Here is a 27570-nt window from a genome sequence, read left to right as displayed (position 1 = left end):
TGGCAATCAACATAAGAGCAAATTTTTGCGTCTTTAAAAAAGTCTTGCGTGTTCTGTTCATATTCTAAAAATTGAAAAGCTTAATTGATTTAACTAGAAACGTAATTATAAGCTTTTTTTCTCGTTAGTATGTTTATTCAGCAAGAAAAATTTAATTAAAAATAAAAATTACCTAAAATTGGATGTAGTTAACATTGAACAACGTCCAACTGTGATAGGAGAAAATATTTTATTACTCTGAATATTTTTTGAATTAAGTAGTTTATTTTAATAGTAAATTTAGTCATTTCACACTGTCCTGATAAATTTAAATAAAACTGCACACACCTTAAATCTTATACATAAGGCTACATGTAACCTTATTGCATCTCAACACATCTCAGCCAACAAATAATGTTGAATGAAAAACATTTTAAATGTACTCAACTAATTGAAATAAAAGTACTGAAGTACTTAAAGTACTGATTTACATAAAATACTTGTGTCTATCGTTCAGTTTTTGTCTTTATTGAAATGGAGAAGATTAAAATGCATTGAAAAGCAACAAAACATTTGCATGTAACATGAACTAATAAACAAAATTGGTACCTAATGTAGTGGTTTTAATCAGGTCGAAAATATATTTGTAGTTATAATAGATATAATAGATTTTAATTCAATTATCCAATTATTATTTCTGAAAATAAACATTACATAATAGTTTTAGATTCTGCTTAAAATATTTTGTTTTGTAAGTAAGGTTTGAATAAGGAAGAAAATGAAATATTTTGAACAAATTAATTTGAAATTTTGTAATCGTACTTGAGATATTTCTTAGTTTTTTCAAAACTAGTTTCCTGCGAATCTCACAAATCTTTATACTTACATGAGAAGTGCATTATGTTTTCCAACAGCCTGGAGGATGAAAAAATCCAGTTTAAAATTGCTGATAAAAAAAGAAAGTTATTTCCAGTATAATGAAATAATACTTTTGAATGTAATTTTCTAATAATACGCTGAACACTCCAAAAAGTATTTGTTGGTGAGCCGAAGTACCTAAAGTCAACATTTACGTAATAAATAACGTTGCTGAATCAATAACAATTCATTGACAGTGGGTGAGAGTAATAAGTAATGGTGGCAAGGGTGATGATGAAAAAGATGAATAATGCGATTATGATGAAGGAAAAGAAGAAGAAGAAGAAGAAAAAGAAGAAGAAGAAAAAAAATTGTAAGGATGATGATGAGGAGGAAGATGATGATGATGATGATGATGACGACGATGACAACGTTGACGATGATGATAATGAGGAGGATGATGACGAAGAAAGAGGCGACGACAACAATGAAGATGGCAACCATGATGATGGTGATGGTGATTTGTTTTTCGCGAAGAGTTCTGAGATAAGAATGCCACTACCATTACAATATATCAATTTAGAGAGGTGTACATGTCTAGAATGATGGAACGCCAAAGGGCTGTTATCATAATGACAGACCATTTAGTTTTGGAAATGAAAAAATAAATTTCCAAGAGAGTTTCGTGATGGATTTTGAAGGAGGTTGGGCCTAACAAACGAATGTGAATGTAAACACAGAAATGACGTCATAGTTTTGGGCATTTTGATGCAGGTGTTTTATGTGATTTTAGTAAAATTAATTAGTTAATTAATTGATTAATGCAAAAATAAATCTTTTGTTGCTGTCCTGAATTTTAAAAAATAAAAAATACCTATTACTTTTAAATTTCCAGTACACAAATTTCTAAAATTTTCAATGGAAGGTGAAAAATTGAGTGAAGATGTCGGTAATAAATTGAATAGAAATGTTTGTGATGCATTTAAAAGGTAATTCTGGAAAAGCTGTATAATGGGACAGCGCAAGGAAACGAGAAACTGAAGCATTTATGATTGGTTTGCTACCGAATGGTCGTCATCAATACTTTTGGTTTTTTTAATTTTTTTGAATACATAGATGAAGATTTGGTAATTTTTTAACATCTGAGAAGATAGATGCGTTGCTGATAATACATTCAAATATTTGGTCTTTCATTTATCAGAATTTATTATTTTTGAAGAATGTTATTCATAATTTATTTGGAGTCCTGGCAAGTTGCAACACACGCACGCAAACACACACACACTTACAAACATACACACAAACGTACACACACACACACACACACATAGATAATTATTTTGTACTTGAATGTCTCTTCAGCGAACAATTTTTAATAAAAGTTAATTCATAGACTCAAGTGTTCTTCTTCAAATCATATTGAAATTTCTTATAATTGAAAAATTTAAAACTCTGATTTGGTCCTACATAGAAATGAATAAACAAAATGACATATGTACAGACATATTCTCATTCATTTAAGAATCAAACTGTTTATTCGTAATGAATTGAGAATTCGCTTCATTAATTTTATTGAAAATTGTTTCAGCAATTTACGAATATTTCAATCTATCAGCATTCTATGACAGTTGATAATTTATTTAAAATATATTAGAGATGATTACAGACACAAATTTGCCTACATTTTTTAAATTTCACAATACGATTGATGATTCAATTGGTTTTTGAGACGGGAAAATGATGAATGCAATGAGGTCGTCAGCATTCGTTTGTTGGCAAAGCTTAGCGAACAAATTGCTTCAATTGGATGTTTTTAACGATATGCAGAAGTAATAGAACATCTGAACATTGCAAGGCTTAACGGAAAAAATGGTCGAGTCAAACTATTGAAAATTCATGCTGATCATTAGCTAACTTTTCTTAGTTTTCAAATAGAATGCCGAATTTTGCTATTAAAGCTTCTAAATTGATACTAAAAGCATCATTATGATTATAAACTATTTTAAATAAACTCGCCAGTTGTAAATGAATTATTTGAAAAATTTTAAATACCTCTTATTCGCTAGAGCAAACAAAGCATTTGAACAATGAACATTATCAGATGCCAGTGTAGTTATAATATATATTATCAACCTTAGACATATGTAAGTATATCGATTGTTCAAAAATTAAAAAATAACATGTATAATTATTGTCTATTTCTAATAGAATGAAATTTTCGTGCATGAAGCTGAATCAGATGGAAGCAGTTTTCAAATATCAGTGGACGATGTAACATTCTCTTGATCGTTATCAAATGAATCATACCGCTCCGCCTGCTCTCCGTACGAATGTCGCTGTGAGTGAGGACGTTGATGAAGTTGCAGTTGGTCACGATGAGGATGCTGGCCGTGGAGCTGGTTGAGGTGACCTGCAGCTCCATTCTGTTGCAGCCTGGCCATATGTTCATTAACGCCGCACTCTGCTAATGGGTAAATATTGGCATAATGAAATTTGTTATTGATGAAATGCTGATATGTGAAGGGAGCTTGCAATGGGTCCATATTCGATTGACAGTTGTACATATATTTCTTGTTTGATATTTTGCTCCCATAGTTATTATTATAAAAACAACTGTCAGTATTGATTTGAGAACTTCCGATTATCGGATATGTTTGATGATGAAAATGATTGGCAGGATGTTGATTGAGATACTGATGACATATCTGATTTAAGTGTTGATGATCCTCTGAAAAATTATCATTTGCATCATCAACTTGTCCATCGTTCTCCTCAAACAACTTTTCTACATCCTGGCGATCTTCATCATTTTTGAATCTTTTCTGCCTTCTCAACATGCATCCATTGTTGAACATGTTGCCTGCTTTTGGGTGCAACGTCCACAAGCAACCTTTGCCGGGGCGATCTGCTGTTCTGTTGACTTTTACGAAACAGTCGTTGAATGATAAACTGTGCCTAATTGAGTTCTGCCAGCGTTTCTGATTGGACCTGTAGTACGGAAAGTTGTTGGATATGATGGCGTAAATGTCGTGCAGTGTGCACATCTTGTCTGGAAATGAGCTGATGGCCATGGCGATGAGTGAGATGTAGGAGTAGGGAGGCTTGGGGTAGCCGTATTCAGGGTGGTATCTGGAAAAGTAGGGTAGGTCTGCATTGTTGTCGTTCGTCATTAGCTGGTCAATGTTGTTGATACAGGTGCTGGTCAAACAACTGTTGCTGCTGCTTCTGCTGTAACTGACAATCCTACTGTTGTCATTAAATCCGTTGGGAAGATGATCTCGGATCATAACAGGCGTAGTTACTTCTGCTGCGTAAACCTTTGTATTGTTGTTGTTGTTGTCTGTGTAGTTGTTTGAAAAGTATTGCGTTAAAGTAACGTCTTTGTTGTTGTTGTTGTTGCCACCGCAGTTCTCTAAATTGCAATAACTATTGTGATGGATGTTTTTGCTCAACACGTTACCCTGGCAAATGTTGCTGTTGTCAGATACCAAAACATAATTGCAATTAACAATGCCATTGTCCAAGCTTTTGACAACGTTGGCTTTATTTGCAAGATTGTTGAAACTGTTGACATCAATTTGGCCATTGTTGTTGATGTTACAGATGTTGATGTTGTTATTGTTGTTACTTAAACTGCTATTGTTGCTTTGTAAATATGATTCAACGTGTTTGACGTCTGAGTGGCATACCTCTGCCGGTGACAACCTGACAAGCGAGTGAGTGAATGGACGGTGATGAAATGGATGATTTGTCGTCATCATCTGAAATGGATGATTTGTCGTCATCATCATACTCCTACTCACATCGCCAACATTATCATCGTTGTCACAAACGACATCATCTTCAAATGGATGACAATTGGAGTAATGCGGCACTTCACGAGATAGGCGATGCATTCTTCAATAACATCTTACTTCCAATATGTCATTGATTTCTATAGTCATAATAATAAAAAAAAAACTTTCATGTATATTTTTATATCATAAATACAGAATTCATATTTATTTTTTTATTATATGTCCAATTGTTATTTTATTTATAACCATCCATTATGTTTAACTTATGAAATATTATATTTTTAATTAATATAAATGTATAATTATATATAATTATTAATACAACTTAGTATGACATCTATTCAAAATTGTTAATTGTTAAATTTGTATTCTAATTACATTTTATTTTAACTAAATAAACCACAAAATTGTAACATCTTGAAAATAAAGCTTACAACGCGTGTGCCAGAAACAACACACAAAACCCATATTTAACGCACATAAACACCGGTTTATTTACGTGCTCAACCTCATTTTAAAGTTCTCGTGCTCCTATTGGCTGAACGAATCATCACCGTTGGTTATTGGTTGATGGCAAAGTTTTCAAAATCTCACCAACACATGCGTACATCAGAATGCACCGTTCTACATTAGTTCGTTTGCTTTAAGTACTTTTATTTAAATAAATTGTATCCTAAATTATTTTTCTTTAATTTTCTATTGTTTTTTGTTAAACGAAAAATTAGCAGTTGCTTTTAAATGGTTGAAAGAAAAATTTATTATCTCAAATTATTTGTTTTATTTCTGTATTATAAATAATTCTTTTTAATATTCGGCAACAAATGACATCGCTTAGTGGCAAATGTGAAATTTAAAATAAATTCAGTTCAGCCGAGGTATACTCATGTACCTGTCTGAAGCCAACAATTTTTATCTCTACCTAACCAAAAATAAAATGAAAGACCACTTACGCCCAAGGTTTACTAGAGACTGACAATTAATTTGTTGAAGCATTCATCTACCCTTGTCGCTTTTTACAGAACTTGCTTTAGCAATTTCAATTAATTAATAAATTAAAACAAAATCACATTGAAATTAAATTAAGGAATGTTGCTATACGGAAGATTAACACGGCAAATTCGTAGTGAAAGATATCTTCAACTGTTTTTTCAATATAGGTAGAGAGCGAAACATCATTAGTTGTTGCTGAAGTTAACGCTGTTGCGTATGCAGTTATTATTTTGCGTGGTTGCAAAATTGATTTAGATAATAAATAATAATATTGTATGTGATGAATGAAGGGAAATTTTGGAAGAAGCTGTGAATGTTGTAGCATTGATGTTGTTGGTACTGCAGGTTTTACTAGTAGTAGAAGAAGTCGTTGTGGTAGTGGTATATTTGTGGCTGGTGCTTTGTTGTTATGGAAATAAGAGCAGTGTTGTTGGTAGAATATTCATTATTAGTAGTCGTCTGAAAATATATTAGCAGTAATAGTAGTGAAAGTTATAGAACTAAATTTTGGGTTGGTAATAGTAGTAGTAGTAGAATTACTACTGCTACTACAACAATAACAACAACTACTACTACTACTACTACTAATACTTACTACTAATACTACTTCTACCACAAATAATAACAGTAGTATTAATAAGAGTATTAGTAATAATACTACTATCAGTAGTCATAGTTTTAATAAAAATATTATTAGTTATAATAGAAGTAGTAGTAATAAAAGTAGTAGTAGTTGTTGTTGTTGTAGCAGTAGTAGTGACAGTAGTAGTAGTGGTAGTAGTAGTAGTAGTAGTGGTAGTTGTTGTTGTAGTGGCAGCAGCAGTAGTAGTATTAGTATAAACAGTACTAGTGCAATAGTATTCCTACACTACATCAAAAACCGGAGCAACTCAAAACAACACACTCCACCGACGAACCCTCATAGAAAGATCAGAGAAATTCATTCAGCGGCGCATTCTTCCACTTTAAAATGAATCTCTAACAATGATTGATGGATGAATTGGCCACGAGCGTTTTGTAAATAAGAACAAACATGCTGTTCCCCCCTCTAGAAGTGGATCACTCCATTTTAAAGGCAGACCCTCCAACATTAATGCAAGTATCTTACTTTGAAACTGCTGAACCTCTTCATAATTCAAACTTCTCTCAGAGCAGAGCGGCATTTTATTTTAAACTATTTCCATTATTTTGTAAATTTTTTTATTTAGATTCTAAAATGTTTTGAACAAATAAAAATATGAGTTTAATAAATTTTTAGATAAATTGAAACAATCTCTGATTTATTTTCAATCTATGACAATTTAATGTGACACAATGTCGTCACAAATTATGCTAACAAAGTAATCATTGCAATGAAATGGCCGTGCATGAACAGTTTAGTACTAATAAATTTTGATTGTGCTTAATTATTCGTAACAACAAAATTTTCTTAAGTTAGGTAATTATTATACAATTAATTAATTCATTCATTTATTTATTTATTCACTTATTTATTAATTTATTTATTGATTTATTTAATGTACTTTAGTTGCATTTAATAACGTAATCATTCTCTGCCACCTCCAACGAACAGACAACACAACAACTGTAACGAGTGCAGTGATCCGCGAAATGGAAGTTCCTAGTTCAATTAAGGTAACAAAAGATGTATACGCCCGTAAATCATGATGACGATGAAGATAGTGATGGTGATGACGACTACAGCGATAATGATGATGATTAAGTGTGAATTAATGTTTTGCTAGTACAAAATTTAATTCAATTAGAAAAACTTTTTCAAAAAAAGTTTTAAATCAGCTTTGAGAGCTTATTTGGAGAAACAAAATACGTTTATAAAATAAATATTGTTCAACCTTGATCTTGTTAAAGTTTTATTTATATTCATAGGAAAATACCCAAAATTTAACAACTTGCCTAGTAAATGCCAAATCTGCTTAATGAAGTCACGTCTGCATGTTGTTTGAAAAAATTTCATTTAAAAAATGTGTCACAATATAAAATATAACATTGAGTTGATAATTATTACATCAGCAAAAAATTTCCACTAAAATATAGAGCAGAAAATTACTAAACATTTCAATGAGAGTTACTCACTGTGAATAAAACAAACTGATCACACGCATTTTGACTCAAACAAAAGCTGACACAGTCAACTGAACGCTATGAAGTTTTACAAACAACTTTGAAGTTTTATCGAAGCAACGCGTTATCTTTCATCATACATAACATGTTCGTTACATTTAAGAAGTCTTCACTTAACAAATCCACAAAAAGTAAAGCATGATAAGCACAACCAAACTGAAACATTAAAACCCCTAACGATAGCCTATATAACTAACAGAAAATATAATCAGAGAAAGTAGACAAAACATAATACATATGGATTTTAAATAACCAAAGGCATCACACTTTCAGCCTTTTAACAATAAAAAACAAAAAACTAACAACATTTTGTCACAAAAATCTTATACATGCAATTAGCAAGCAAGCACATTGGGCTAAAAAAATCTTAACTGAACCAAGAAACAAAACAGTCTTCCTTGCAGTACAATACAACAACAATACAGTAACGTGTTCATAACTCTATAAAACACCAAAAAGATAAGCAATTTTAAAGATGCAATTACAATGCCATCAGACAAGGCGTTTGGGCATATGTTAATAAATATGTATAAGATGGGACCAGTTTGAAATGAGGCGTTAAATGTTACGTAAAATTATATTGTAGAAATCATTACAATATTTAAACACGTTTGTTGAATTATTATTTTGATACGAATTATAGACATAAAATATGTAATTTAAAGTTTTATACATGTTTAAATTGGATGCAAATTAAAGAAAAACAAGTTTAGTTGATAATTTATTGTATTTATCGAGCGTGAATTATTCAACAATTATCAGCCGCAATACGGCAAATATTTTCCAGATAGGAACTGTATGATTAAAGAGATGTGACGTCACATCATTTGAGATATCAGATGACGTAATTGATCATTGTATCTCAAATGAAGCGTGCAAATGAATGTTAATATGTTACTTTCATCCTTCGTAGATGCATGCATGCATTATTCGTACAGACACTTTTTCTTCAGCAACTGATTTGACCTTGCGAACTCTACGGTTAATGATCGGAAAAAATCAATAATAATCAAATATGAAAAGGTTTTATATCATTTTTGTTAAACATTAATTTAGATTCTATGTATTATTCGTAAATTTCATGTAATTTTTTCTGTAAAAAAGTGTCCAATAATTGTTACCGGGAGAGGACGGATCATCCAGTATAAAATATATTATTTTTATTAATATTTCATTGAAATAACCAAATCGCATCGAATAAACAGGATGATGAATGGCTACTCTTACTTTCGCAGCAAGGTCGTCACAACCTTCGAGTTATTTTCTTCCATTAACCAACATATATATGTCAATTAAATAATTAAAACTTAAAAATTTGAAAACTTGAAAATAATAAAATAAGCCTTCAATTTTCCAATGTTCCCACACCTTTTCAACAAACTTTATTGCAAATTCACTCATTTAGAATACAATATATTATAGATTCTAACAGTCATTTAAATCTTTCTTAATAATATTTTATTTCAATAAAAGCTTATCAATCGCGTCACAGTCGCTTGTCGCGTCATAACGCCTTGTCATTGTTATTAATAATAATGTTATTATTATTTTTAACACTAATGATATGAACATGGTTGGAAACCGCAGTCTAAAACTGAAGCATCACTTTCGTTCAATTCCTCTTTACAAAGTTTCATGGTTCAGATTCAAAACATCCATTTGCAACCGACTATTCTATGAGTATAGGCATGCATTATTTTATAATTATTATATTATTGTACTATATTACTATATTCTTTATTCTACATTTATAGTGTGTATAATAAGTTTATGTAGGAATGTTACATTCGAAAATATTACCGCTTCGATTTACTTTTAAATTTGAAAATATTACTCGATTTCACTTTTAAAAAATAAAGTTAAGATTAGAAACGAAGCTCCGAAAACGCAACGTGTTTTTATAATTTTAGAAACTTAAAAAGATCAAAATGAAGTGAGGAAAACGTGTTTCTGTTTAATAATTTGAATTGAATCATATTTGAATTTGCATAACGTCAAATATGTCCGGACGGGGGTGTTTTGTTTTGTTTCATTTGGCGCCCTCTGGTTTGATTTTTTGTTTTTCTGGCACTTGGTAGAGCTCGAGCCAATCTCTGCCGGTGTCTGAACTGGGCACACGTTCTTATAATTAAATAATATCAAGTTTCGACAGGATCATACTAATAATTAAATTATTGACAACGTAGACTGTAGAGCTAGAGAGATCATGTGCCAATACAAAATATTGCTTTTCATCTAGATCTAGATTCTAGATTATTATTATTGACTCTTCTTTCTTAGTTTCTAGTAACAATTAGTAGTCATTTAGTTAGTAATTAATGAATTTAATTGTTAGGATTAATATGATAATATTTAGTTTGAATTAAAGTTAACTTTAGAGAAGTAGATGATGTTTATAAAAAATAAAATTGTTTAGTTTAGTTCAATTATCAACACCATACAAAATTCAAAAAAGTTAAGGACAATTTTAGTTATTAAAAATTAAATAAATAGAGAGAAAAGGTCTAAAAAATATAGAGATAATATTTAACTTATTATATTATTTAATTATAATAATTTAATGAGGTAAGGTGAAGAAAATTAATCATAGTGTCAAAAGTAAAACCCATATTCTCTAACTAAATTCTAGATGTTCAACTTTAGTTTGTTCAACGTTAAAACAGGCTAAACATTGATGGGCTAACAGTGTACTTTCCATATGAGTACATCTACCCAGAACAATATCTCTATATGCTTGAACTTAAAAAAGCCATTGATGCCCAGGTACATACACCACAAAATTGCCTTATTCAATGTTATTGCTTATTGTTTTAATAATTTTGAGTCATTTGTAATTAATCTGGTTCTTAGGGTCATTGTGTTCTTGAAATGCCAAGTGGTACCGGCAAAACGATATCTCTGCTGTCACTGATTGTCGCTTATCTTAAAGTGGGTGCCATTTTTAAAAAATTAGGATTGTGCCTAATTTTTGCATTGCACATTTGCCATTTCTAGATGTTATTCATGGGTTTTTTGCTTTAAATTTTGCATTTGTGATATAGAAATCATATTATCTACAGGCCTACCCTACACAGTTAACAAAATTGATCTACTGTTCTAGGACTGTGCCCGAGCTGCAGAAGGTTTTGTCCACACTAGCTCATATTTTTGCTTTCACACCTGCCTTTTTTGTAGCATTTACATTTCAACTGTTTGCAACTAATAACACATTACTCGTCCATTCATTTAAAGATAGTTTAAAAATTTTACCGATTAAAATTTAGTTCATAAAAATTGTGGTCACATTTTAAAAATTTTAATCTATTATGTTTTCCTCAATTTTTTCATTATTATTATTATTATTAGTTATTTGAATAATTATAGGTGATGGAGGAGCTGGAGCACTTGTTTGACTACTGGCAGGAGGTGACGGGGCAGCCACTTGGTTTGCTCGGCATATCTCTCAGTTCTAGAAAAAATCTCTGCATACATCCTGCCGTGAGTTTCATTTTCTTCGAGTTCACATGTTTTTTTAAATGTTCATTACCTGATGGCTTATTGAAGTCTGATGTTAAATAAAAGTTAGCCAAAAATTATTTTTCATTATGATGAAAATGTTGTTGCTGGTTTATTTTTGTGTAAATGCTTATTTCGTGTTCGATATTAATGTAGGAAGCAATTTTTTGTTCGACACTGAAATTATTTTCTTTTTATTGTTTATTTTATAATTTATTTTAAAATGTTTACAGAAATTTTGTACTAGATTATTCATCAGATTTATTCATTAAATGAACAGGTGAGCCAGGAGAGAGATGGCAAGGTGGTCGATGGCAGGTGCCATGGTCTGACCGCCTCGTTCGTCAGGGAACAGCACAAATCCAACCCTTCTATTCCTGTCTGCAATTTTTTTGAGGTTGCTTCATTTCATTCATTCATTCAATTTATTTGGAGATTCAACATTGCTGGTCAGCCTAATCCTTCTCAGTTTTGTTTTTGATAATTCTGTTCTTGGTACAAACATTTAGTGTGGAGAATTTATTCCACCTTATTGGAATTAAAAATTAATCTTAATAGAAAAAAATTATCCCTGTTAAATGCTGATAAAACAATGAATTTTTGAAGTTCATTCAGATCATGTCTTATGTTTTAACATTAAATTTGCATTATTTATATTTATGGTTAAACAATTTATTCGCTGAAAGCAATATGATGCACAAGGAAAAGATGTGATTATTCCGGCAGGAGTTTACAATTTGGTTTGTTGGATGTTGAATGTTTTTAACTTTTTTATTTTTTTCGTTACAAATTCAATACGTAATTTTTTAATATCTTATGCAACTTGAATCAAGACCTCCATGATATTGTATTTGCTGTAGCTGTTTTGCTTCTATGTTCACCTGTAAATTTTTTTTATAAATTGATTAATAATCCATTTTCAAACCTCAGCTTATGTTGGTCTGATTTTTGATAGAGTCTTATTATTTTGAATAAAATTATAGGTTGTGAAAATTGTTTTAGTCTGAAATTGGGTCTATAATTGTTGAAGTTAATACTGTCGGAAGCTATGTACAATTTGTACAATTTACAATTTGTACAAATATTTAGATCACTCTATGGCTGTAGATTTTGTATAATTCTTTGCTCTTCTATATTAAAGATTAGATGTTTCACATTTCATTAGTAACAATTTTAATGAAAGTATTATTTTATTGATTTCTATATAAACAAATATTTAAAAGATTTTTGCTTAAAAAGATCGTTTAAATTGTTATGAATTTGAAGGAGGCTCTAAAGGCCTATGGCTTGGACAGGGGATGGTGCCCTTACTTTCTTGCCAGACACTCGGTGCGTCCTACCTTTCAGTGTATTGCTACTTTGCATGCAGTTTTATACTACATTTATTGCTATTGTTATAATTCGTGTTATTGTTGTTATCATGTTATTATTGTTATTGCATTTTTTATTTTGTTTAACGCCAAAATTGATGTTATTTCAGTGCGTTTTAAAAATTATTGGTTAACAGTTCAGTACAATTCATCCGATTGCAAGCATTTACAACAATTAATTTAATGAATAGAAATTATCATAAGAATGGTTAAATAACAATTCATATGTGAAAAATTTTTCCAGATAACACATGCCAACATAATAGTTTACAGCTACTATTACCTCCTAGATCCTAAAATTGCTGATCTGGTCTCTAAAGAGCTTGGAAAAAGTTCTGTGGTAGTTTTCGATGAAGCACACAATATAGGTTGTCATGCTTTTGTTATTTTTACATTTTGGTTTTTTTTCTGTTTGTTCTAAATTTTTATTTCTTTCTATACCATTTTGTCATAGTGGATACAATATCCAGGAAATGTAAAATGTTTTTGTCTAATGTTTAATTGAAATTTTTTTTATTCATTGTCATTTTGTTGTTTACCAACATTTATCGATCTTAAGTTCTTCATGAATATTAGATTTTAACTGTAATGCAACTGTTTTTATTAACGTTGCAGATAATGTTTGCATAGAATCAATGAGTTTACATATATCAAGAAAGACATTGGATAAATGCTCTCTCAATTTAGACAGCCTAAAGGAGAATATACAACGGTTTTTTAATTCAATTAAAATTTTTGCTATAAATTTTTTCAACAGTAATAGTGCAATAATAAAAGTTGGAAACAATTTTTAAATATTCAAATTAAATGTTTTAAATGTTAAATTGATTTTTAAATGTTTTCAACTTGACACATGCACGTAGGATAAAAGATGAAGATGCCAGCAAGCTTCAGAAGGAGTACAACAGGTTGGTTGAAGGATTGAAGGAGGCTAACATAGCCAGGGAAACTGATGTCATCATGGCTAATCCAAGTTATTTTTAGCACTTGTTTTTGTTAAAACTGCTGTCAAGTTGTTTAATTTCTGGTTGTTTCATTATCTACAATGTTTGGAGATTTTTCCTTCTACAAGTTTATGCTGAAATAAAGATGTTATTAAAAAGTTAAAATAACTTCATTTTTATTTTCACCATAGTTCTTCCAGATGAAGTTCTACAAGGTAGGATTATTTTATTATTTCATTATTCATTCATCCCAAAATTGTACGACCTGTTGAAACGTTGCCAATCACATCACCGACCTAGAGTCAGTGCCAGGCAACATAAGAAACTGTGAACATTTCATCATCTTCATGAAGAGATTCGTTGAGTATTTGAAGTCTCGTTCTCACATTCAACACTTCATACAGGAGAGTCCAGCATCTTTTCTAAAGGATTGCTTGCAGAAAGTTTGCATTGAGAGGAAACCACTGAGGTTTGTCTGTATAAATAAAGTATTCACTAGCAAATAATGACATTGCACACGTTCCAGATCTTTCCATTAACATTCTTTCCATCAACATTCTTTCCATCAACAACATTCTTCAGTTTACTGATGATTTATTTTCATTAGTAATTAATTTTTGATAGATTTTGTTGCGAACGTCTGCGATCCCTCTTGCGAACGCTGGAACTTTCCGACATCCAGGATTACTCTGCCCTCACACTTGTTGCTAATTTTGCAACCATGATCAGTACTTACACCAAAGGTACATACTGATTCATTTCTAAAAAATTCCAATTCTCTAAATTTTTATAAAAATTTTATTCTCTTATGAAATGGCTTGCAACAGTCTGCATAACACATTTTACGTTTTAAATCTTTTTGGAACTTCAGTTTTTTTTTTTTGATCAAGATTTCCATCATTACGATATCTGATAAATTATTTTTCCCACCGTTAACGACCTCAATCAGGGTTCACATTGATCATCGAGCCCTACGATGACCGCACGCCGACCATCAGCAACCCGCTGATGCATTTCAGCTGCATGAATGCCTCCATCGCCATCAAGCCTGTCTTCGATAGATTTCAAACTGTCGTCATCACTTCTGGGGTATCACTGTTGCTAGTTGTTTGATTGATTAATTTTTTGTATCCTAAACCATGCAGTGTGCTAATATGAAAATTGTTTCATTAAATTATTAAAGGTAAATCACATTAATGTCATTCTGTTAAACAGAAATGTTTCAAACATACTAGAAGCAAATGAATATAGTAATTTAAATTTGCAGACTCTTTCTCCAGTCGAAATGTATCCTCGCATACTCGATTTCCATCCTGTGACGATGGCTTCATTCACCATGTCCCTTTCCAGACCGTGCATTTGCCCGATGGTTCGTCACTTCATCTTCCATCTTCTATTTACTTTTAAATAGGTCTTATTAGAGTCAACTGAGCAAATTGAGAAATTTTTTTTTTCAAACGTTTTGATCTGATGTTATGGAAGTTTTTTTTTAGTTAAAAAATTAAAAAGTTTTATTATTTTTGTGGTTCATTAATTACAGATGAGAAACGATGCATTAAAACATTGTTTGTTTTTTTCTGTTTTTTTCTGATTTCGGATTGTTCATGTGTCATGCTGATGTAATATAGTTATAACAGTCAATTTTATGGCACCTTAATGTTATTATATATGTGCCAGAGTACAATTCTTCGCTAGAATAAAATTAAATACGGTTATGTTTTTAATTGAACCACAATCATTCACGTATTATAATTATTCCACTGAAACAATCGTTAGATTGTTGTTATAATTTCAACAAAACAATTAGGTCGTGACGAGAGGTAGTGATCAGGTGTCGGTCAGTTCAAAATTTGAATCCAGAGAAGATCCAGGTCTGTGTGTGCCCATTTTCTTTAATATAGTAATACTTTTCTTTTTTCAACGTACATTTTCATGCACATTTACAAATATGTCTTGTAAAAAAAGTTTTATTCAAATTTTGGTAAAATGAAAAAAATATAAAAATTTGCTAGTTTGTATAGTTTTAATTCTCGTATTGATAATTAGAGTATCTATTTTCATGTGAGTTTTTTGGGCTGTATGCTTGTTCATGGATAAATCAAACAAAAATTGTATTTACTGAACATGTTCATTTTATGTTACTTCAAAATGTTTGAATGAACAGAATTTAATCTAACTATCATTCAAAATTTTTATTCATCTTTTTGTATGTTGCGATAATATAGTCTTCTAGGAATTCTAATTATGTCATTAGCTCAAACACAGTTCATAAATTTTTCTATAGCTGGTTAATATATATTACTGTTTACAAATTTTGTTAGCCTCATTAAATTGAAAATTGAACTAGCTGTAATACGAAACTACGGACTCTTATTGGCGGAGATGGCGTCGGTAGTGGCTGATGGGATCGTCTGTTTCTTCACTAGCTACGTCTACATGGTACGTCAAACTTTTGTTTGTTTATCCTCTTGCTTTTTTTTTCTCAATTGGTATGTTCCTATCCTTCTTATGACCATACATGTAAGTAACAAAATTTTTATGTAAAATTGATTTTAAAATGGTTAATAAAATAACACAACTTGAATTATTCTTCATTATATTTTTGTTCATTCAAATATCAATTTAACATCATAACCGTTTTAAATTTACTCGATTCTCAAGTCATTATACCGAGTCATTTCAAACTGCATTTTTTTTAAATTACAGGAATCTATCATTGCTGCATGGTATGACCAAGTAGGTTTGAGCATTTTCGGTTTCTGTTCTTGTAAAATATTTCTTGTAAAATTGTAAATGTCGAAATATTTGATTTCGCTAGGGCTTGATTGATCAAGTTCAGAAGTATAAGTTGTTGTTCATTGAAACGACTGATGCAGCTGAAACTTCACTGGCTCTGGCAAACTATCAAAAAGTTATTAAATTTTTTTAATTTTTTCTCAATGAATTTTTTTTATCGTTATTTTTTTATTTGAATACATTTTATCTTTATTTTTTGGAAATGCTTCAATCTTGTAACCTGATTTTATATGAATAAGGCCTGTGAAAATGGAAGAGGAGCTGTGTTATTGTCTGTAGCCAGAGGGAAAGTTTCTGAAGGGATTGATTTTGGTTTGTTATGTTCTATGTTTTTGTTTCATGGATTAATTTGATACAATTTATAGTCACTTCCTGTCAGAAACTGGACATACTTATATTAAACATAAGAAATTAAATTTATAAACTGTTCAGTATTCAAATAAAATTTTGTGTAGTCTTCTTTTTTTTTATTTTTTTTTTCACTCATGTAATGTTTGGAATTCATTGTGCTTTTTTAGACCACCATTATGGACGAGCTGTTATTATGTTTGGTGTACCCTATGTTTATACTCAAAGCAGAATTCTAAAGGTTAATATACTTGAATTTGGTTATTATTAAATTCTTTCTTTTCCGTGTTAGATTTTAATTTGAATGATAAAAACTTCTGCTGAAGGTATAAGTTTACACTTTCACTTGTTGGCTCTAGGCAAGGCTTGAATATTTACGTGAACAATTCCACATTCGCGAAAATGATTTTTTAACATTTGATGCAATGAGGCATGCAGCTCAATGTGTTGGCAGAGCACTCAGAGGCAAAACTGACTATGGAGTGATGGTTTTTGCTGATAAGGTTCATTAAAATATTACATATTCACTAATAACCATCACTCATATTTATATATTTGTAGCTTTCCAGTTTTTTTAAATGTCATAAAATTATTAGTTTCTAATTAACTTGTCCAAAGAGGTTTGCAAGAACGGATAAGAAAAATAAATTACCAAAATGGATACAGGAGTATCTTTCCGATTCCGTGTGCAACCTGTCAACTGATGATGCTGTACAGTTAACAAAACGATTTCTCAGGACCATGGCTCAACCATTTTCAAGGGTATATACTTCGTACATGAAAAGTTGTCATCGTTTATTTAAATATTTTCAACTACAAAATGTATTTATTCATAGGAAGATCAGCTGGGACATTCACTATTAACGCTTGAACAATTGATGTCCGAGGATGTCCAACAGCAATTGGAGAGAAAAGTTCATCTGATCGTGTGATAGTCGGAAACGGTTCATCCCAACGTTTGAATATATTTTTGTAGCGACTGTGGCTTTGTGTAAATTATTTTTCATCGAAAAAAAAAGTTATTTAATACTTGATCGTTGTATGGTTTTTTCGACGTTTTAAGCAAATCACACCCGACGTCAAACCCCGTTGAGATGGCGCTGACGTCAACCATCCGAATGATTTTGCTTAGACCAAATGATGCCTCTAATCGCTGGCTCCCTTACAATCTCAGCCATTAATGCGACAATGAGGCATTCTTTCAAGTTAAACTTAACATCTCTGTCAAGTGCCCGGGGACTTTCCAGAAGATTCACGTGAGTAAGGAACCACTTCTTTGTATCTTCCTTACGGGTTTGCCGATCATTTATAAATTTGTACACGCGAGAGCTTATATGACTTTGTTTATGAAACTCATTCTTAGGTGTATTAGTTGAATTTCAATGTTGACAAATGTACAAAGAACCAACTTGAAATTAAAATCTTGCTCTTGTTTTTTTTATTATCGGTTTAAAAAAGCGATTTCAAATGAATTTCATTTTGAAAATTAAATTAAAGGGGTTAGGATGAATTGTTTTAATAGTTCTATCGAGAGAATTTAAATTATAAATATCTAACGAGTGAAACAAAATTTATCAAGTTTTCAAATCACTTGCAAAAAACTCAGTCTTAGGTTTAATTTAATTGTTGACAAATGTACAATGAACTAACTTGAAATTAAAATCTTGCTCTTGTTTTTTTTATTATCGGTTTAAAAAAGCGATTTCAAATGAATTTCATTTTGAAAATCAAATTAAAGGGGTTATGATGAATTATTTTATTAGTTTAAATAATAGATTACTAACGAGTGAAACAAAATTTATCAACCTTTCAAACCACATAAGGAAAGCTGTAAGTTAATTTGTGTGAATAGTTATCTCCGTATATACATATATATAAGCTAAAACTGCAGTGATATTTCTTAACAATTTTATCCACCACAGTCTAATGAATCAGGGACTGACGATATCATTGAAGCCAGTGACACCATTAACAATGAGTAGAAACCAAAGCCGCAATATATTCATGCAGAAGTACTTTTCATCAGAATAAGATTTTTTAACGAAGATATTTCAAAGTTCGATTCTGCAAAATGCACCCGACGTTAAGCCCCGTTGAGATGGCGCTGACACCAACCACCCGAATGACTTTGCTTAGACCAAATGATGCCTCTATCGCTGGCTCTCTTACGGTCTTAGCCATTAAGGCGACAATGAGGCATTGTTTCAGTGTTAAACTTAACATCTCTGCTAAGTGTCCGGGGACTTTTCCAGAAGATTTATGTGAGCAATAAATTACTCGTTTGTGTCTTCCTTACGGGTTCGCCGGCCGTCGTTAGTGCTCTACACGCAAGAGCTTATATAGCTCCTTTTTTATGAAACTTAGTTCATGGTGTGTTTTGTTGAATTTCAGTTTTGACAAAATGAATATTAACTAGCTTGAAATTAAAGGTTTGCCCTAGTTTTTATCATTTTTGATTTAAAATAGAGATTTCAAATGAATCTCGATATAAAAATGAAAATAAAGTGGTTATGATGCAATATTTTACTAGGTCTATCGAGCGAATTTAAATTAACTTAGATATCTAACGAGTCAAGCATAAAATTTGTGAACTGCTCAAATTACGTACAGAAAAGCCGTAATTTAATTAGTTGCATTCATTAACTTGTAGGAATGGTTGTCACCGGTCATCATTATTATTCGTGAGTCACGTGATCGTCTCTTAGGATTTTCGTAATCCAATTCATTCGTACAATCATGTCGTGTATATATATATATATATATATATATATATATATATATATATATATATATATATATATATATATAGAGCTCTAAGCAGAGATTTTTCCAAACCGCCCGCATCTGCAGAGTTTACGTCCGCAACCGCCAGAATCCGCACTGCTCATTATCCACATCCACACCGCTTCCAAAAGAAACCTAAATCGGTCGCCGTCTTAGTCTCATGTTTGAAATTAGATGATAGCAATACTGGAGAGCAATTTATTTACAATATAATTATAATCAGATGAATTTAACAAATTTCCGGAACAACGAGCACAAAATAAATGACGATGAGGAACTCAATCTATCTATTTATTTATTTAATATTTATGAGGATGTTATGTAATGTGTTAGTAGTACCGAAAAGTACAGTACATAAGTATGCTACTTTATATATCGTATATTTAGATTTAGCAAAAGAGTGTTTAACACGAGTTAAGAAGAATTGAGAACAAGAAGACGATCGTAAATCGGGGCGTTTAGGTTCAATTAATATATCTGATAAGTACTTTGGAAATAATTTAGATTGAAACTTATAAATAGTGCAAATTTCAAAAACTATTCTATAATTTTAAGGTAGCCAGTGCAGAAGAACAAGATATGGAGATATATGAGAAAAGAAAGGGACAGGAGCAAATAGACGAGTAACAGAGTTAAAAAGCTTTACTTATGGGATAGAGTGTAGAATCAGTAAGACCATAGTAGAACGAGTTATAATAATCAATCCTTGATAAATTCAAAGAAGTTACAAGAAAGAGAAGAGTAGGACCATCAAGAAAAGGCAGAAGTTTTTTTATTCTACGTAGATGAAAATAAGAACTTCTAGAAAAACAAATATTAAAACAGAACATTCTAACAAAACGAAAAAAAAGGTAGAAATTTTGAAAAAATTAGGTAAATAATTTAATCAGAAAAATTGTGTTCATTATTTTATTATCATTTAACGTTCATTTTTGAATTTTTCAAAAATATTTTTTCGTGAATTTTCAATTACAATTTTTTTTACGTCTTTGGAAACAAATCAGGTTACTAATGAAGCTATGAAGAAAAAAAATAATAAACGAAACGATATTATGATTAAACACTTTTATGTTCACCCTCGCCAAATTCTATTCGTAGTTAACCGAAAAAAATTTCTTTACTAAGTTTTTGGTAATTTAATTTTTATACGAATCGAATTTCTTATATATTTCAAATGCAAAATTTAATAATTAATTAATTTATTTATTTGATAAATTAAAAAAAACTAATACTAATTAAAATTAATCAAGCAAGCTTTTTTAAATTTGAAGATAAATATATTATTATTTATATGTTAATTTAAATTATTTGTTCTTCATTAATAATGAATTATAGTAAATAAATTGTCATCTTTATAATAATTTCTCAAATCTTGAACTGATAATATATAACTGATAAAAGATAATTGAACTGATCATATAATTTTTAAATTTAATTAAATTAAACTTAAATTAAAACATGCAAACATAAATAAATAAATTACCTACTGTTTTCTAACTTTTAATTTTACTGTTTTTACATTTAGAATATAGCAAATGTTATTTAATTAAAATTTAAACAATAAACTTACAATTATAATTTCTTCATTAGTTTATACTATTAATTATAAAATACAATAAGTTCAGAAGTGTAATAAAATGACACTTCATTTGGATTAGGATATCTACATATAACATTATTATGATATGAAAACTGTGTCATTTATATGCAATAAAATGAGATAAAAGCAATTTTTGAAAATATTAAAAGTGGATAACTTTATTTGTTTATCACACAGTTTTTCAAGTTGAAATTCATTGGCTTCATTTTGTATTGGCTTCATAAAAAAGAGTGGACTTTTTATTTTTCATATATTACGTCATGTGCCAAAAAATTTGTAGATTTTAAAACAGTGGTTGAATTCTTAAAAAAATTGATGGATGAGTATGAGGCTATTGCCTTTCTTACTGATGTTAGTTATGAAAGTAGATTAGAATCAATCAAAACCCTGCATAATATTTTAAAAATAAACAAAGGCAAATCAAAATTTTCTGATTTATATGAAATTGCACGTGGTTTGGCTGTTGTTTTGTTTGATAAAGAGATTGATGTCAGGACACATGGACTTAATTTTGTAGTCGATTTTATAAATGGTCTTGAAGAAAATGTGTGCAACTGCATCCATGCGATTGTTCCAGCTTTGCTAACCTGCTTGGAAGATAATAGAAGTGGAGTTCAGCTGAATGCAGTTAAATGTTTAAAAACATGCTTGAAAAAAACTGAAAATTTTCAAGCTACAATAGATTTAATAATATCTGAAGGTTTAAATTCAAGAAGTAAAAAAATCAGCAAATCAGTAATATCAAAACTGCATTTAATCGTTGTTGACTTTAAAGCAAACCGCCACATTGCAAAGCTGATCCATGCTCTTTACAACAAGCTTTCCAACAAATTCATGCAGACTCATGGGTTTGAATCTTTGAAGAAATTAAAAAATGTTTTGGGTGACAAATTGTTTCAAAGTTATTCCAAAGATGCTGATGAAAACTGTAGAAAAATTTATAATTATCTAAGTGGTGATGTCAGGGAATTGAGTTTCATTGATTCGTTGATGAAAAGTGAAGAACTGTTCTCATCAAAAGATATTCCTAATTATGACGTTGATGAAGAAGACGATGATAAAAATGCTAAACAAATGAATTTACATTCACAACTTGTCTTTGGATTCTTGTCGATCAATATTTATGACAGACTATTAAAAAAAGATTCAACTCATGAAAAAGTTGAATCATTGGAAGATTTAAAATTTATTTGTAAGAATCCACAAAACAATGATGCTTTGGAGAAAAACTTTCCTCAATTCTTAGAATTCCTCTTAAAACTTTTTGATGTTTCTAACATGCAAACTAATTTAATATGTCTGGATATTATTAAAGTTTTGTTGGAACAGTATGGCTTAAAATTGAAACCTTATACAAATTCATTTATTTCTAACATTTTCCCATTTATATGCACTGATGTAATTTGCTTGAAAGAAAGTGTTTTCAAATTGGTGAAGATTATTTTTGAGACTCTCGGAATTGTCAGCTCAGCTCCCCCACTATGTAGTTTTCTAAAACATTCTCGAAGTAAACTTAGACAGGAAACGTTAAATTTTGTCATGTATTTGTTATTGACCATGAATATGAAAGTTGGTGAAATTGAAATGTTTGTAGGGCCTGTGATGGAAGCATTATTGGATTCCAAAAAGTTAATACGACAAGCGGCCATGGAGTGTTCTGCATTGTTAGGACATTTTTTGAATGCTAACAAGAATATGAAAATTGTCTCATGTTTGCATAATCTGGAACAGATGCCTAGAGGTAGCGGGGTCACGAAGGCAGTTAATGAACGTTTCAACTTAAATAAATTACCAAAATGTAACAAGGATGGCACTATTAAATACACAGCTATCAACAATAACATTGCACCTTTGGTTCTTGAGTGGGTGCTCCTGGCTGGGAACTGCATGACGCGAGACACCCAGGGGAGGTCTGTTAGTACTGATGAGTTCAATGCTGCCAAAGATCACAAGACTCCTTTCTTTGAAGATAATAATGAATCTAAATCACCTTCACCATGGCATGGCCATAATAAGTTTTCTAAACAAGATGTCGGAAAGAGCTTGAGCCGTTTGAACTGGAATGATTCCACACAGGTTATCATTTAGTTCGGTTTTTAATTTTTGAATTTGTGGTCTAATGTTATTCTAAGTTGGTTTATTTATTCATTTATTAATTTTTTCTTGTTTTTATTGTTTATTTTTTTCTCATGTTCACGTGTTCTACGCATACACATCTCTTCTTTGTTTTTGTTAAGAGATAAGCTACTATTATTGAGCACACAGGCATATACGCACACTACACTTGCACGCAAGACTATCAATTGCACAACTCAGGTGCATTCGTGGACGTGGCAACACCGCAGGCATTTCTACTTGTCACACATATGCCATTCCCCACCATTCCAACTTTTACAAGATTCAACAACTTTTTAAATGGAGTCCGTGCACTGGCCTCATTGATGCAAATGTTTGTATCTAAGAGATCAAAAGAGTTTGCAGCATAATTAGCACATTTATTATTTTTTCTTTTCTATACTACTAATTTTTTAAATTCTAATTTCAACTCTAGTAGTATTGGTATTTATTTTACGAAAAGTTTTTAGTCTGCCATCACAGACTGATGTTAATCTAATGTGTTCACATCGCACCGCATAGCTGCGCATTTTATTAGCGTTTAAGCTTGATATCCTTTCATGTTACCCAATTTTATGATTGATTTAGTCAAACTTTGAACCGCTATTTTTTTGTTAAAATATACCATGAATATACCATATACCACAAATATACCACTCAATACATTTCTTTCTACCGCCTTAGTTATTTTCTTGATCAAATTTTTGAATTGGTTTGATTTTTGTTATTAATTTTTGCAATTACTTTGTTTCAAATTTTAATACAAAACAAAACGCTCAAATTGAAATATGTCGTTACTCATGTGTCTTTCTATTTTCTAATCTTACATTGGCCACCGATAAAATATACGACTATTTTTATAATTTGCACGTTATAGCATTTTCTTGGCATGTTTTCATGAGCTCTTTCTTCGTCTCTAACTACTTATTCATAACTTTTGAAATTCAGAGCGAATCTCATTTGCTTGGCGATCGATCGGCGTTTTAATATTAAATTGATATATTTTCTAAATTTCATTACTGATCAAAGCGTTTTCGTAGAAATTTTTTTCTATTTAAAGTGCATAGCACCAAAAAATGTCAAATTCATGAAGTGACAAAATAAATTTTTAACAGAAATAATTCAACCAAGTGTATCAATTAGTTAAAATTTAAAGCTATTTAAATTTATTTTTTGTTGAAGCCATTCCAGTAGTTGCCGATGTGGTGATGCATTCCTTCAATAATATCAACATGCAGACGCATCATCGTAATTTTTCATATTGCTTTGTTACATTTACATACACCTATACAATAAGCGGGCATTAAACGTAGAATTAATCTGTCGCCTGCTTGTTTAAAGAAGAAATTGAATGTTGATGAATGAATCGAAACGGTTTATTAGTTGTTCTCATTTTCTTGTTTTTTTTTGCGTACGTCGAGTTTTATTTATTCTTTGAAGGGATGAATTTTTGCTACTTAAAACTATGAAACAAAATTAAGAAGGAATTTTTGAAAAGATAATTCTTAAGAAATATTAAAAAATTTGAACTCGCTAGAAACATTTAATTGTTCATATGTATGGTAAAAGGTCTAGATAGTAACATACCGTTGCACGTTACAGTAAAATACAGTTGTGGTTCAGTTTACGTCATTATTTAAATAACAATTTTTTTTACAATTGTCATCGACCAAGTTGCATTGTTTATATAGATAATAAATATATTCAATGAAAAATAGAAAGACTTCCACTTACAAATCGATAAAAAAATTGCGGGTCGGTGACATTTTCGACATGTTTCATGGCGTCAACGTTTCGTACGATAACGTCATTTTTCGGGTTTTTAAGCCTCGCGCTGTAATCACTCGATTTCAGGCTCAAATTATATTTATAGCCGCTTGCTTTTATGCCATTTTTAATGGCTGATAATGGTACTTGCCTACACATATATATTTGTGTAGGCTTTTATTTTATTATTTAGTTTCAGTTTTTTAAAACTATTGAAAATTAAATGTTTCGTTTAAAACGATTACATCAGCAGCTACCAGCATTTTATAAAGATTTTCACATTTTTGGCTATCTCGTGCAATCTAGATCAACACGTCATACGCAACTTTTTATAATCTGCCAGCCAGAATTAAATTGCTTTGTTTAAGTTTAAAATTATTTAAACTATATTTCTGGTCCAGTACGTTTATATATATATATATATATATATATATATATATATATATATATATATATATATATATATATACAATACAATACAATATTTTATTCGACCTCAAAGAAAAATAAAGGTACAGGACTACTGTAGGGAGTCTTTAAGAGACTCATCGTGCACAGTAACCTTAGTAGAAAATAATCCAAATTAACATGTAAATGTAATGTCATCAAGAGAAAAAGTAAAAATTTTAACAAATATGATAATGATTGTTGATCAGTTGAAAATTTTTAAGTTAACAAGAATGTTAAATAGAATAGAATCATTTGGAACATAGTCACATTCGAAATTGTTTGTACATAAATACCCAATAAATAAACAAACAAACGTAATGTAATCATATACATATATACAAAATAAACAAAAGCTTACATATTGTGGTTTAGATATATAATCCCAAAACATGCGTGAGTACACCTATGCTATCACACATCAGGCTTTCATTCGTTTTATTTAACCAACTTTCACTTATAGCTATGATATCAAAAACAAACATAACTGTTCTCAAAAAATCATCAATTTCCTCACATTTATTTAATAGGCTTCTTGAATTTATATGCATTAATTTTAACAACTTGAAATGATTGTCTATAGACTTAATTTTTTTATATGTTTTATTCAAATTCTCAACACTGAATAACTTGCATGTTTTTATTACTTGTGAGCTGTTGTCTTCTTCTTTATCCTCTTCAAAAACCACTGTGAAATTTGTTTTGTTATCATCCATTTTTTTGCTCTTTGTTTTTATTAAATTGCCATTCCCGAACAATAATGTCATTTGGTATGATGCTCGGGTCTTTCATTTTTTGTGAATCTTTACTGTCAATGCATATGCGGAATAATGTTGACTCTCTGTTGTTTTTTTCTGTTTGATCTTTTATTTCTGACTCCAATTCTGATTTTTTGAAGACTGGAAAACATCTGTCTTGTTACATTTCTGAACATTACTCATTGAGTAGACAGTTTTGATTACTAGTAGTTTTTCAGCTTTAAGTTTACAATTTTCAGTAAATTTTTGCCTATAATTTTTTTGATTTGTTCTTTGATTGTGTTGGCTTTATTTTTTGACTGGCCCACAACAGTGAATTGTCCGCTGTTCACCATCTCTTGCTCAAAGACATCTCTGTCCGCATTTCTCCCACCAGCTGAATGCCAAGGAGGTATAGGTTGAGGGGTTCTTGGTAGAGATCTAACTGCAATTTATTCAAATTTGAGCTGTTACTACTAGGAGGTGGAGGTTCACTTGTCTTTATGTTTGTTTTATTTAGTAGTTGATTTTCATTATACTTGTCGAACATGTTTGCATTATTTTGACTGTGCAAATTCGCATTTGAAGCTTTGTTGGTAGAATTGTTTAGAGTAGTTTCTATGTGATGCAATTTGGAAAATATTGTGTTGAAATTGAATTGCAACATTACCACATGCGACGGCACCTTTTTGTCATCAATACTTACGTAACACGGAATTTTTTCAGTTTGTTTGCAGTTCACAATGTCATTAATTAGTGACAGAATATCCAAGAATTTTTCTTTTTTTGTTCCAGTTTTTGAATTTTTCAAATATTCCAGCTTTGCGGTTTCAATGTCTGTGATTATTTGCTGTCGAGCATTAGTAATGTCTTCACTAGAATAGAATATATATATATATATATAGTATTTTATATAGTATATAGTATATAGCATTGCAATTATTGATGAAAATCAATAATGATGATTTTCATCAATAATTGCATATGTATATATATATGTATATATTTTTCATTCATTTCATTTTCAAAGTTTTATTCATAATCAACAACATATCAAATAAGTGAATAAAAGTTATGAAGTTGAATATGCGGAGACCGAATAAGACTGTTTGTCTTGTGGTGACCACCGCAGGTAGATACATGAATAGTTAATGAAATAAAATAAGGAAAATAACTGAAGCAGAAAGATAATTGAAGATAAATAAGTAAATGTTCGTGTCATACATATATAGACATATAACTATGTAAATGTTCGCTCAGTACATATATAAACACATAAATGTTTAACCATTCATAAAGACCATTCATCCGCATCATTTGTTCTAGCGTATTCTTAATATAATATTAGGTGGTGGAGTCGAGATCCAGTGTCAATAAAAAAGCACGGAATTTGACTGAAAT

At 30.5% G+C, this 27570-nt stretch overlaps 3 protein-coding genes across 3 annotated transcripts; 2 read left to right on the top strand and 1 right to left on the bottom strand.

Moving 5' to 3' along the window:
• Positions 1 to 2723: 2723 nt before the first annotated feature.
• On the bottom strand, positions 2724 to 5055 carry HELRODRAFT_93421 (hypothetical protein). Its single transcript, XM_009011174.1, has 2 exons — positions 4626 to 5055; positions 2724 to 4598 (listed from the first exon to the last, which is right to left on the bottom strand). Exons 1-2 carry the CDS (start codon positions 4731 to 4733, stop codon positions 3090 to 3092), a joined length of 1617 nt encoding a protein of 538 aa, XP_009009422.1. The 5' UTR covers positions 4734 to 5055; the 3' UTR covers positions 2724 to 3089.
• A 4574-nt stretch (positions 5056 to 9629) lies between these two features.
• HELRODRAFT_105484 (hypothetical protein) lies at positions 9630 to 18139 on the top strand. The gene is made up of 25 exons (XM_009011173.1): positions 9630 to 9699; positions 10430 to 10529; positions 10617 to 10694; positions 10826 to 10888; positions 11130 to 11243; positions 11542 to 11658; positions 11948 to 12001; positions 12528 to 12590; positions 12876 to 12999; positions 13247 to 13343; positions 13495 to 13604; positions 13767 to 13790; positions 13876 to 14044; positions 14200 to 14318; positions 14525 to 14664; positions 14843 to 14944; positions 15383 to 15446; positions 15923 to 16014; positions 16282 to 16311; positions 16394 to 16486; positions 16611 to 16683; positions 16890 to 16960; positions 17079 to 17222; positions 17338 to 17481; positions 17556 to 18139. The coding sequence occupies exons 1-25, from the start codon at positions 9695 to 9697 to the stop codon at positions 17649 to 17651; spliced, it is 2286 nt and encodes a 761-aa protein (XP_009009421.1). The 5' UTR covers positions 9630 to 9694; the 3' UTR covers positions 17652 to 18139.
• Positions 18140 to 21418: 3279 nt separating this feature from the next.
• Positions 21419 to 23589, top strand: HELRODRAFT_159284 (hypothetical protein; the record flags this gene model as incomplete). The annotated part of the gene is made up of 2 exons (XM_009011172.1): positions 21419 to 23153; positions 23420 to 23589. 2 exons carry the CDS (start codon positions 21419 to 21421, stop codon positions 23587 to 23589), a joined length of 1905 nt encoding a protein of 634 aa, XP_009009420.1.
• Between the last annotated feature and the right edge of the window lie 3981 nt (positions 23590 to 27570).

Source organism: Helobdella robusta (assembly GCF_000326865.2).
Source record: "Helobdella robusta unplaced genomic scaffold HELROscaffold_1, whole genome shotgun sequence".
NCBI classification, from domain to species: Eukaryota; Metazoa; Annelida; class Clitellata; order Rhynchobdellida; family Glossiphoniidae; genus Helobdella; species Helobdella robusta.
The sequence above is the reverse complement of the archived record's forward strand: the minus strand, read 5'-3'. Positions and strand labels throughout refer to the sequence as shown.